Below are 13,898 nucleotides of genomic sequence, written 5' to 3' on the forward strand. Positions count from 1 at the left end.
CCTTTTGGTAACCATAAATTTGTTTTCTACGTCTGTGAGCCTATTTCTGTTTCATAAATAAGTTCATCTGTGTCATATTTTAGATGCACATATAAGTGATACATAATATTTATGTTTCTCTGTCTGACTTACTTCACTTAGTATGATAATCTCTAGGTCCATCCATGTTGCTGTAAATGGCATTATTTCAGTCTTTTTTATGGCTTTTTCCATTATATACATACCACACCTTATTTATCCATTCATCTGTTGATAGACACTTAGGCTGCTTCCATGTCTTGGCTATTGTGAACACTGCTGCTATGAACATAGGGGTGCGTGTATCTTTTTGAATTAGAGTTTTGTCTGGATATATGCCCAGGAGTGGAACTGCTGGATTATATGGCAACTCTATTTGTAGTTTTTTTGAGGAACCTCCATACTGTTTTCCATAGTGGCTGCACCAATTTACATTCCCATCAACAATATTTGAGGGTTCCTTTTCTTCACACCCTCTCCAGCAGTTGTTATTTGTAGACTTTTTAATGATGGCCATTCTGACTGGTGCGAAGTGATACCTCATTGTAGTTTAGATTTGCATTTCTCTAATAATTAGCAATGTTGACCATCTTTTCATGTGCCTATTGGCCATCTGCATGTCTTCTCTGGATAAATGTCTACTTAGGCCTTCTGCCCAAGAAAATGGCAGTTTTTAAAAATTTATTTTCTATCCAAATCTTATAGTTTGAAATATCATAATGTACATGTAGAATAGTCGGGGTTTTTATCTTATTTTGTTAACTGCAGTATTACCAGTTCCTAGTATCATGCACAGGACATAGAAGGCATTCAAAACATTTGTTGAATGAATTATTGGGCATATCTTGTAGAGGGAAACATGATATAGTGATAAAAATATGAACCTCCTATCAATGCCTCTTTTCTGGTTCAAGCCCCAAATGTGGGCCTGATTTGCTTGATGACCTAGAGAAAATGCCATATTTTACATAGGGTATCTGACGGTTCTATTCATGCCCTTTCCTCTACTCTGAGCACAGAGAATCTCTCTCTGTCTTTTTTCTGTGCCAGGGTCCCCCATACTGCTATCAAAACCTAGTTTAATATGACTGCCTCGTGGAGAGTCTTCACGATTAATCAGATCTGAATCCTCATCCTGCTCTGCCCTATGCATTCACTGTGTGTGATAATAATTGACATGATGGCAGCATTAGGAAAACTTTATCTAAAATTATTGAGACTTACCTTCTGTTCTTTCCTTCAGTTATTGTTTCTTGTGATATCCCACTCTTCATTGCCTCTCCTTCCAGACCTGGCCTTTTTCACTGGGCCTAAGATCTCAGTTATTGCTTATACTCTCTAGCCCTGCCCTACCCCCTTCCCTTCACTGTTAACTATGTTATATGACAATTTCTCATGATCTAAGGTGGTAACTGACTCATCTTACAATCATACTACGTAACCCAAGAGATAGTTGATGCAAGTGGACAGAATACTGATCTGATCATCGTGAGACCTCATTTTTAGAAAGAGCTCTGCCACAAACCAGCTTTGTGAGCTTGGGCTACTCAGTCTCTCTGGGATACCCTTTTCTCATGTGTAAAATGTGTGGGCTTGTCTAGATCAGTGTTTCTATAAGTAAGTGCTATAGCACTGATCCATGTAGATGTCTTTCAGAAATATGTTCTCGGGTCACATGCATTTGGGAATTGCTATGTACTTTGTCACCTTCTTAAACATTTGCAAGTTAAGGTGCTGACAGTCCCAAAATAAAGGAAATATTTTTCTTTACCCAATAACTGACTTTTATTGTGAGGAGAGGAAACACGTTGGTAGTTGCTTGGAAATCCATGAGGGAATCTCAGTTGAACTTTCTAGAAATCTTGGCTGTAATCACACATCCCTTTATCTTCAATGCCAGCTGCTGTGGGTATAGAGATAAGTAAGTCAGGATCTTGGCCTTCCGAGTATTAAAAAATCAGATGGTGGACACAAAAATCTGTGTTGTAAAGGATGGCAATTTTACACTAAAGCTTCGTTCAAATTGTAATGGGCATAAGGACTGAGAAGCAAGGAGGTCTGCCCAGAGTAGGGGCAGTGGATAAAGAAGGGGACGCTTCCACAGGTGAGATGCCATTTGAGCTGAGCACCAAGGGGTGGTTGCAATAATTCACTAAGTAGAGAAGGTGGGAAAGGATAGTCCAGGAATAAGGAACAACATGCACAGAGGCATAAAAGCCCCAGGTATATTCTAGGCCTGTGAAATAATTTTGTGGTTATGGAATCTAAGAGTGGAAGAGTGGGAAAGAGGAACGGGAGAAAGTTCTGGGAGATGAGTAGAGGCCTGTTTGCCATGTGCTTTAAGTGCCATTCTGTGGAGTCTGAATTTATCCTTTAGGTAATAGGAAACCATCCTTAGATTGTGTTTTTGTTTTGTTTTGTTTTTTTTTATTTTTATTTTTATTTTTTTTGCGGTGCGCGGCCTCTCACTGTTGTGGCCTCTCCCGTTGCGGAGCACAGGCTCCGGACGCTCAGGCTCAGCGGCCATGGCTCATGGGCCCAGCCGCTCCGCGGCATGTGGGATCTTCCCGGACCGAGGCACGTACCTGCGTCCCCTGCATTGGCAGGTGGACTCTCAACCACTGTGCCACCAGGGAAGCCCCCTTAGATTGGTTTTTAGTCAGGGGAATTACATGATCAATAAGTATTTTATAAAGGGAATTACGGAAAGAAAAAATTCTGGAGTGCTAAGATGGATAGGAGGGGGAGAATGTTGGCAAGAAAACTAATTATGATTCTATTGAAATGGCTCAAGTAAGAGATGATAAAAAGCTGAAAAGCAAAAGGGTGAGATGCAAGAAACAGGTTTGAAGGAAATGTAGGAGCTCAACACACTCTGGGAAGTGATTGGACATAAGGCAACAAAGAAAGAGGAATACAAAATGACTGTAGCATTTAGCTTGGGCAAATGTTGTGTGATTATAAAATTTACTGAGATAGGAACTTAGAGGAGTGAACTGTTTCATATAGATTTGAATTGGACTGGGTGTTCTGTTACACAGAGTAATTTTTTACGTTGTAATTTTTACGTTTTAGGGTTCAATGATGATTTAGCTAAAGACTATATTCTTCTTAAGGAGATTCAGCATCTACAAAAAATCTATTCCAAACTGGAATTTGCTAGGTACTCAATATATTCTTGTCAACAAAACAGCATTGTAACCTATATATTTCTTTTGATTTTATCTCTAAACTATAAATAATCATTTCTAGGTCTATAAATCCATTTGTTTTTTCATTTAAGCAAAAACTCTCTTCTTTCAGCCATGGATAATCCTATATACATGAATGTCTCAGTAGAAATTCGTGAAATTATTTCCATTTTCTAGGAGGAAACAGCACAGAGCACCAATCTCTCTTTAGTGATTATTTAAATATTAAGCCGTTATTTTTGAACTAATCCTAAATTTGGTCTTAACACTAGATATTATTGTCACTATTACATTAAAAATATATTATGTTTAATAGTCAGGTAATGGAATTGTTTCAAAGACACGTTTGTCAGTGAAAATTAGAAAAATATTCTTTTAACTAATCAAATTTTTAAGAAGTCCATGCTTGCCTATTGTATAGAGCTTCACAAAGATTTTAAAGAATTATTTTCCCCAACAATTTTTGAAGTATACGTTTCTTTTATTTGGGGGAAAAGAGCTCCCTTTTAGAGGCAGGATGTGGAAAGTAGCATGACCCAAACTGTTTACAGAAAAGCAGTCTACACCTCCCTGATTAGGTCAGGGAATTTTGCCTTTACCTGTGCCAGCTGCCTTCTATTAGCACGAAAAACAAATTGTACAATCTATGGTCACTGAACTATGACCACCTTCTCATTCTGAATTTTTTGTCCAAGAGGACCAGGGAATCCAGAAACTGAGTTAGTGGAGAGGAGTGTTGTTAGATACAATTTGTCAGAGGAAGAGTAGAGGGCCCACCTTAAAAACAAACTGAGCTCTCAGAATGGCTACATGTTAGAAAATGAACACAATAGGGACAGTCAGAGAGTAACTCCTGAGAATTTTTTCCCTTTTACATCATAAAGAAATAAAGATAAAAAATAAATGGTCTTGTGATGGAGAGGGCAGCCTCTCCCTCCCCGCTTCCCCCAGCTGCACTGCATTGAAGGCAGCTCCATGGAACTGTTTTGAAATAAATTTAGAAGCTTTGAAAGGCAGGTCCATGTAATGGTTGTTCCCACCATTCTGGGGTTAAGGATGAAAGGTTGCTGTGTCTTAAGCCTTAAGACTTTGCAGATTTCTGAATGCATTTTGTTGTATCTAGAAGAAATTTTGCACTCTTGAGACAAGACAGTGCAAAAATGAGTTGAGACACAATGTCCCTTTATCTCAGGGCAAAACAATCTTGTTTCCCTGTAGTTGAAATAGAGGCAGGGGAAGTCGGGTTGTGGTATCTGAAATCAGCAACCTGTATGGCTGTGCCATTCTCTCCCTGCTCTAGCACCACTCCCTTAACTTGGTATCTGTTTACTTTACAGAGGCAGTTTTGGAGAAAGGATCATAAATATTCTGGCCCAGTACCCTAGGGGCCACGACAAGCAAAAGAACACACCTGCCTAGAGATAGACCTTGTGATATTTAACTGTGTGTGTTACTTTTTTAATCCACTTTAATAACTGGATTATCCACCCTCCACCCCCCAGCCCCAACTTCTTTGCTTTCTATTTCTGCTCTGAGGCCGTGAACACAGAAATCTCTGCAGGCAAATTACTCCAGAGCCATTGCAGAACAATCCTAGAAGGAACGGTTAAACTCACAGCATCTGGATTCCTGATCCTTTTCCGACATGGCAGGTGTGAGTGTCTGTATAAAATATTCTATGTTTATCTTCAACTTCGTGTCCTGGGTGAGTGTTTTTCTTGTAATTATCAATTTTATGCAAGAAAGGGGATCTTGATATAAATATCATAAATGAGAACAGACTCTGCACTAGAGAAACAGAAGAGGAGAGTGTATCTTCCATTTACTTGTTTGGATGTGTTTGTTCTTTCTTTGGTTATTTCATTGAAATGAAATTGAAAATGAGCCAGTGACTCAAAAAAGTGCACTTCGGGTTCTGTGGGGGTAAACATTTCATAAATGTTTTGATATTGTTACAAAACAATCACAGAGGGAAAAAAATACCCCTTAACTAAAAGACAGTTCTTAGTTGTATATCATTCAGGCCTCCCTAGTTGAAGGACCCTGTGGGAAAAATCTGATTTGATTCCATTTGGAGCCTAACTCCTAAAGTCTAACCTTTACATCTGGGTTTGAAACAGGTGAATGGCGGGGTGTGATGAGAAAGACGTGAGAAGAGGATCATTTTCAGAGACCCAAAGAAGAAACAATGGTCATGCTAAACTTTAAAGAGAAACAGTAAAATTACTTAATCATGGAAAGATTAAACTGAGGCACTAGTTTTGTATCAGAAATTTAAAGTTAGTATTTTGATGAGTCATTGACCCATCTTTTAATCAACAGGGTTTGTGTTTTAGCCAGCTCTTACGTTTCTCTTGAAAGTCTGCAGACATAAGAAATAACAAATAAATTGATAAGCAAAATCTAACATTGGGAAGTTGAAAAATGAAATCTGGAAAGGCAAAATGGTTAAGGGATGTTGGATGTTGGGATGTTGGAAAATTGATGTTATCGTTTGTAATATAAATGATGCAATTAAAGATTGTTCAAAAGTAAGTCAATAGAAATAGCCCAAAATACTTAAATGAAAAAATTATTTTGTGTACTGGATTAAAAAATGGCTTATGCAGTATAAGCAGGAGAAAGTTCTGGTTTTGTTTTTTACCTGGTTATCTTTAGTAAATAGGCAGCTGTAAATTTCTGGTAAATTTCTGTCCTGTTAAAATAATGATGTACCTAGCTAAACTTAAATAGATGAATATAGTCTTATTGTCTAGAATGACTTTCCATTCAATGTCAGTAGCCCTAATGAGTACAAGTGATATATATTGGTAAAGTAAGTAAGTAAGTGAGACTATAAATGAATAGAATAAAATAAGAAAGATTTGTTCTTTGTACTTCCTCTTTTCTTTAGAAAAATGGGCAGCTTTTGCAAATACTAAATGAAGCTCATGAATATATGCCAGATTTTAAAAGTTTGTTCTGATAAATTTCTTCCCTTGAAATATTTAAAATTGGTTAAACATTGAGATTAGAATATAAACAAAGAAATTCCTATGTACTTTGGTTGGTTTTGCTTTTAACTTTTTATTGTAGAGAACCTCAAACATTCACAAAATAGGAAAGGATAATCAACCCCATCATCCAGCCCCAAAAGCCATGAAACCATGGCCAATCTTTCCCGGTCCATATTCTCATCCACTTTCCCCACCCCATATTATTTTGAAGCAAATCCTGGATATACTATTTCATCTGTAAATACTTTAGTGTATATTTCTAAAAGACAAATAATTCTTTTTTTGAAAAAATGCACCCACAATGTCATCACACTAAAAACTTAATAAGAATTTTAAAATTGATTATCAAGTGTCTATCCAGGGTTCAAATTTCCAGTTGCCTCACAAATGTTCCTCTTTGAATCCGAATACAAACAAGGTCCACAATTGTGATGGATTGGTTGATATATCTTTTATGTCAACTTTCATCTTTAGGTTCTCCATCCATCTTCATCTTTCCCCCACCCTGGAAGTTTTATGTACTTGTGTGTTTGGTTTGTCCTATTGCATTTTCTGCGATCTGGATTTTGCTATTTGCATACCTATGGTATAGTTTAACATGTTCCCTTGTCTTCTGTGTTATCTCTAACTTAGTAGTTGCACTTGGCAGTTTGATAAATTCAGGATATTATTTTGGGGGATGGGGCACAACTAGCTTATAAGTGATATTTTGTTCTTTCATCAAGAGGTGTATACTGTCTGACCATCTCACTTTTTGTGATGTTAGTAGCTATTGATCCTTAAGAACCTCAACCCATCAGTTCACTGAGTTTCAAACTGGTGACATACTATTTTTATCATTTTCTTCCTTTACTAGCTGGAATACTTTCAATAAGGAGAGATTTAGCATTTACTAATTGGTTACCATTAGTGCCCAGTTTTTATTTTTTAAGAAAGGCAGCATAAATGTTTCTTACTCTTTTTTTTTTTTTGTGGTACTCGGGCCTCTCACTGTTGTGGCCTCTACCATCGTGGAGCACAGGCTGCAGACGCGCAGGCTCAGCGGCCATGGCTCACGGGCCCAGCCGCTCCGCGGCATGTGGGATCTTCCCAGACCGGGGCACGAACCCGTGTCCCCTGCATCGGCAGGCGGACTCTCAACCACTGCGCCACCAGGGAAGCCCTGTTTCTTACTCTTTACTCAACAGATTTCAAAATGATGAGTTTATTTTCTGGTATCATACAACGGTGATAAGCAAGTATTTCTTTAAATATCCTTATGAAATAATAGATTTACACACCATCACAGTTCTTATCCTCGTTGATGTGCAATTTATTCCATTTTTGGCCAGTGGGAGAGTCTTCAAGTTGGCTCCTGAGTCCTTTTGACGTGACCCTAATAACTTTGATAACTTCTTCACTATTTGGGATGATAAGATGTTCCAGGCTCACTTCCCTATTTCCTGCCCCAGACCTGGAATCAGCATTTCTCCAAGAAGTCTTGATATCTGTTTCTAAAAAGCTGCAACCATTGTCTCCTGATGATGCAGAATATATATGGGCCATTTAAACAAACCGAAATATAAATATGCTAATAAATGCATGGCTTCTACTTTAATAACGTCTCAAAGTCTTCAAACTAGTAGCAATCCTCAAATTATGAAATAGTCAAAATATATCCCTGTTGTATAAAAACAGCATACAAAGTGTTGATGGCTGTTTTAAATACATCAGAGGTCAGTATTTCATTAAATAGCTAATGAATAGCTATTCAGTAGCTAATAGGAATTTGAAGCAGAGCTGAATTTTAAACTGAAATGAAAAAGGCAGTCTAGGAAAGGGGTATGTTATAGGTTCAGGATTATAAATTTGATATAAGAGTACAAGGTGAGTTGTAGACATCTGTACAATACTGTACCCAGACATTGTTACTGCTTTCCTGGAGAGCTCTGATTATTTTATGGTTACCGTTATCTCTGTTTTTCTGATAATGAAGGTCTTTCTGATACTACGGATTTCAGTTCGATATTTCTGACTTCCCTTAAAAGGCCTTGTTCTTCCCATCAGCATAGTGATGGGACCTATAATCTTTATATGACATCTTGAGTAAGAGCAACAGTTGTAAAGACCAATGATAACGTCTCAGCCAACAGGTGACATCAATATTTTCATTCAAAAGTTAGAGCAGGAGTCTGTGAGGTTAGGGAACCATTCCTATTTCTACTCTCCCCTCTACTTCCAGCCCAGAGTTCTCAGCTGGAATTTTATAATCCTTCATAGGAAATTAGCAATTTGTCACATTTCTAATGTTTACTTAAGCAAATATTTTACGGTCCCACTGATGTGGTTTTCTTGTAGACATCCATGGCCTTATGTTTTCAAATGAATTCTTTCTGGTGTAACATTAGAGAAACTAAGCCTTTGCAAAGTAGGGCCAGATGTTGGAATATCTCTAAAATATGCATATGGTCATTTAAGCTGAACATACCAGTTTCTTTTGTGAGAGAACTTGAGATATGCCGCATAAATACACAGTGATTTCTATTTGTTAGAATTAGAGCTGTTCTCTCTTTTGTGAGAGAACTTGAGATATGCCGCATAAATACACAGTGATTTCTATTTGTTAGAATTAGTAATTGAAGAAAAACGTGAGAAAGTAAAAATCATTCCTAATCACTCATGCTAGAGTTTGATGCAAATTAGAGTGAATTAGAGGTGCGGTAGATAGTAGGTAAATCATAGGTGCAAAACCTATTTCTCTGAGTCTTGTGTCAAAACAGATAAACTGCCCACATTTTCTTATGCTCCTCTTAGATAAGTCAGGCATGGGAGTGTTGTGGATGCTTGGAGCGTTTTAGGGGTCTGGGTAAGCATGGAACACAGGGCCTTTAGCCCACAGATTCAGTGGAACCACTGCCAGAGGCAGAGAGCTGTGGAAAGGCTGGCTCTTTATGAAGGAAAGCAGAGTGACGTAACATTACCAAACTCAAATGGGGGAAGGTGAGAAGGAGACAAGCTGTAAAGCCAAAGGTGTTAGCAACTGAAGGAAGCCAACCATGAAGAGTTTTGAAGAGAGCAGAAGGAAGTCAGGAATTGAGAGAGTTCAGGAACCAGCATTTCAATGTCATTGTTGTATTTTATATGGTACCTGGGACACTAGGTTGGTTGTGCCGAGCGCAATGAAGAGAGTTGAAGCAGAGCAGACATAACTATGAGACGGGATAACTGAAAAATAGGGTGCAATTATATTTCATTCTGATTGATGAAATCCCCCAAGATAGACTTGACTATGGCTGAAATGTGTGAACTCTGTAAATACAGTGGTTGCCTGCCACTATGCGGTCAGCTTGGGACTTAAACAGTGACAAAGACACTGGAGCCCAGAGGCTAAGAACTGAACCTCAGCTCCTTCACCACCAGCTGTGTGGCCCTGGGGAAATTGGTTAACCTCTCTGTGCTTTATAGTTCCTTATCTGTAAAATCGGGATAGTAGTAATATCTACTTCATGGGTTGTTGTGAAGTTTAGATGGGTTAATACATATAAAGAACTCAGAATAATGCTAAATAAATGTTTAAGAAGCAGACATTTCAGCCATCATTGTACAGGCTTTTTTATGAGTCAGGAGTATGAAACCACTCTGCAGTGATGAATAAATTCCAATTTGGATTTTGAAACAGAGGAAGAAATAAAATGGCAAGAATTATGATAAGACAGAAATTCTTCTATCATAAATTAGAAGAGGGCTTCCCTGGTGGCGCAGTGGTTGAGAGTCCGCCTGCCGATGCAGGGGACACGGGTTCGTGCCCCGGTCCGGGAAGATCCCACATGCCGCAGAGCGGCTGGGCCCGTGAGCCGTGGCCGCTGAGCCTGTGTGTCCGGAGCCTGTGCTCCGCAACCGGAGAGGCCACAAAAGTGAGAGGACCGCGTAGCGCAAAAATAAATAAATAATAAATAAATAAATAAATAAATAAATTAGAAGAATGGAAAGTTGATTTTGAAGAAACAGGCAGACTGAGATTCAAATCCTGAATCTACATTTCTTTGTGGCCTGGAACATGTTCCTTGATTTTTCTTTGCCTCAGTCTCTGCACTTGTTAAACGAGGATGGTAATTTTATGCAGCAGGATCAATGATGAAGATTAACTAAGATACTTTATGAAAGCCTGTGACCAAGGACTGACACACAATAATAATTCAATTAATGCTGTTTTCCCAATTCCAATAATCGTATTGATTTTTAATTTAAAATATTGGAATCCGGTGTGATAGTATTTTAGTCCTACTCTTATCCTCCTCTGGCCTCGTGGGGCAAGGAATCTGTGGGGCTGGAGGGAGATGCTCACCCTGAGTCTGGCCTCCACTTTGGGTACTTATCTCAAAATACAGCCACATTGGGGATTAGGGTTTCAGCATATGAATTTAGGGGCACATAATTCAGTCCATAGCATATTCATAAGCAAACATCAATTACGTAATTTCTTAGAATGCTGGCTCAGACCAACTGCATCCTAATTTCATAAAAAGAAGGATGTCCCATGAGAGCTGAGTGGCAACAACAGTGACTTTCTTCAAAGAGAAACCAGAAAGGGGTAGTGGGGAGTAGGCCTAGTAAGTTCTGCAGTGTCCACTGATGGCTAACCTGGGGGCCTAACATATCAGCCAATTTCCTTTTACAACCTTATCAACAGAAAGAAGGACATACCTAGATGCTTATTTCTTAATTCATACTCCAAATTATTTAAAACATTATAAAAAGATCAGGGGCAAACCCTTAAAGCCAAACTGGAGAAAGGACTCAGAGAACAATTATGATGATCAATCTTATAACAATTGGGATAAAACAGGTTAGTATCAATCATGGCTCTACACTGATTGTTCTTGATAGAAAACCAATTACTTTTAATTAATTTAATTAGCAAATTATGATACATTTCTTAAAATATTCTCATTGATAGTTTTATAAAAACATCAGATTAAGATGATAATCATAATAGCTATTCAGATAATGTTATTTTCATTTAAAGCTGAAAGCCAGAGTGACTATTAAGACAAACAATGTAAATCTACCTATGAAAGGAGAAAAAAGAGAAAGAAAAATATCAGCGAACAAATTGGAAAAACAAAAAATCCAACTGTTATAAAATTATTGAAAATCACATAGGGTCTCATTATCATTTGATATAGATTCTTGCAGGTTTATTTATTAACAAAGAACCACTAAAATGAGCATTTATCTCCATCTGCAAATGAAATTAGGATTTAGTGGAAAAGAGGAAAAGAAATAAGGAGAGTTTTCAGGCTCTAAAGCTGTTTATTCAAAGATTTGCAGTTTATAGTGTGTGCATGTGCACACCTATAAGATAATTAAGTTGTATAGGTGATTTGGTGATTTGACAAAGAGCTCTTTGGTAAAAAGCTTTGATTTTCCATTGCATTTGTTGTTTTGCAGGAGTTGAAGCATGTAGTAAGGGTGGGGCTAGATTAGGAGTGCTGCTGGATTTTCACCATGTGACCGTTGTTATCTCTTGGGATTCCAGTTTCTTTAATCTGAAATGAAGGGCTTGAACCTAGATGAATTTTGAGATCTTTTAGGGAGCATAGGTTCAGCTGCTGTTTGCACTCCCTATTCCTTTCACAAAAGCCCCGACGCTACTCCCAAAGCAAACGTAATGAGAAGCCGTTAAGTGAAACTGCTGTTTGGGGGTTTTGGGCATGTGGCCCAACCATGCATGAAAGCAGTGATACTACAAAGTCATGAGGTTTGGAGGACTCAGGCTTTTCTCTGTCAGAGAATCCTAAGGCCAGAATAGTCTAGAAACTCCTCCAAAGTCTACTGCTGTGTCTGGTATGTTACCAAGCTTGTTCTCAACATCTCTATCTAATAATAGATCTTTGATTTTTTTATTTTTTTGAGGCCACAACATCTATACCTTAAAAAACAAAACAAAACAAAAACAAAGCTGAAAGACAAGGTTTTTTTCTTACATTAAAGTAAAATGTGTTTCACATTTTATGTGTTGGTCTTGGTCCAAATTAAATAATCTGGTAAAGTCATTAAAGGAATTTAAGACTTTAAATACTGTTCCTCAGTGTTCCTCTTCTCTAGGTAAGCCTTACTACCTAAAAGAGCTTATTTTTAAAAGAGCTTATTTGGGTACAAAAAGTGTCGTAAACCCTTGTTGCTTAACTGCAAATGTTGTAAAATGTTCTGCTGTTCCCTCTACATCCCAACTTCTTGAATCTTGAAGGAACGTTTGGTGATTAATCAGTTATTCCCTTCCTTTATGGTCTAAGACAGCTTCTCAAAGACAAACCCAGAGGCCCAATCAGGATATTTTGTCTTTAAACTGTTATTACTTATCTTTTATGTGTTAAAATCTAGCAGAAACGCAGTTAAGAGTTGAAACATGGAAAACCATCTTTCCCCTCTCCTGTAGTGGATGGAAAACAGATTATTTTTATCAAACTTTCCAATTACAACAGAACATTTTAGCAATTAGCTACACATAAATATGCCTCATTTATGTCTTTTAGGTTGTAATGGTAGAATTAATGATAAACCATTGTTACCAGATGGCTAGAGGTGTGTGGAATTAGAGTTATAGTTTATCTTGGGCGTACTCTAACATTTTTTCTTTTTTCTGCAGCTATGTGGTGCCTCAATCCTGGCAGTAGCAATTTGGCTACGAGTAGGCAAAGATGGTCCAGAGGTAAATAAATACAAGTTTCTCTGCTGCCAAAGTAATTTATTTCTCTTATAATGATGAAAGTAATGACAGTAATAATAATAATAAAATATTTCTATAGCATTTCCTTAACTGCCTCATGTAATCATTTGTGCTGATCTGTGATTTTATAATTTAATTAAATTTAATTAATCAGAATTACCCACTATGTGCCTGGTACTGTGCTAGGCATTGATCAGTCCTTCTAGAGAATGGAGAAGGTGTTATTCCCCTAATAGGAGGATGGGAATGAAAGAGGAGGTGGGAAGGGGCCAAAGCAGAAATTAGCCTCCTTCGTTATTCGCTGAAGTGCAGCCTGAAGTTACCTAGACGATATAGACCACCTTGCCTACCCACTCTGTGCCTGGTACTGTGCTAGGCATTGATCAGTCCTTCTAGAGAATGGAGAAGGTGTTATTCCCCTAATAGGAGGATGGGAATGAAAGAGGAGGTGGGAAGGGGCCAAAGCAGAAATTAGCCTCCTTCGTTATTCGCTGAAGTGCAGCCTGAAGTTACCTAGACGATATAGACCACCTTGCCTCCCCACCAAGAGCAATTTTTGTACAAGGTATTGACAGTAATTTGGCTGGCTCCCAAGGTGGGGTAGTGATCCAAAAGAAAACAAGGTGAGAAGTTCTCTTGGAGAAGAAGAATTTGAATCTGTGTTTTAAAGGCAGCAAAGTACAAAGATAGTTGGTAATTACTTGGGGCACTTGGTATTGAGGGTAACCCCTTGTAACAGCAAGAGGCTGGTCACCGGTGTAACTCAGCAGTTGACTGGCGATGTCCAGCCTCCTGACATCAAGATAAGATTAGCATGATCCCCTATGCCCCACCACACACCGTTCCATGGGTGGCAAAGGTCTTACCAAGATTTCTGCAGGTCTGGAGGAAGTTTAGTTCCTACAATTAATTCTAGCTCTGGTCTTTGGATTCCACACACACTGTCTCTGTTCTGTACCACAGTGTCACAGGTGTGGAAAGAGT

At 38.3% G+C, this 13,898-nt stretch overlaps 1 protein-coding gene across 1 annotated transcript in view; it reads left to right on the forward strand.

Annotated features, from left to right (window-relative positions):
• Positions 1-13,898, forward strand: part of TSPAN8 (tetraspanin 8) — a 248,571-nt gene that overhangs the window by 215,310 nt on the left and 19,363 nt on the right. Inside the window, exon 4 of the mRNA XM_007448781.1 lies at positions 12,834-12,896. Coding sequence (XP_007448843.1) covers positions 12,834-12,896 — 63 coding nt within the window. The remainder of the gene's footprint in view (positions 1-12,833; positions 12,897-13,898) is intronic.

This window comes from Lipotes vexillifer, unplaced genomic scaffold (assembly GCF_000442215.2).
Source record: "Lipotes vexillifer unplaced genomic scaffold, Lipotes_vexillifer_v1.1 scaffold329, whole genome shotgun sequence".
NCBI lineage: Eukaryota > Metazoa > Chordata > Mammalia > Artiodactyla > Lipotidae > Lipotes > Lipotes vexillifer.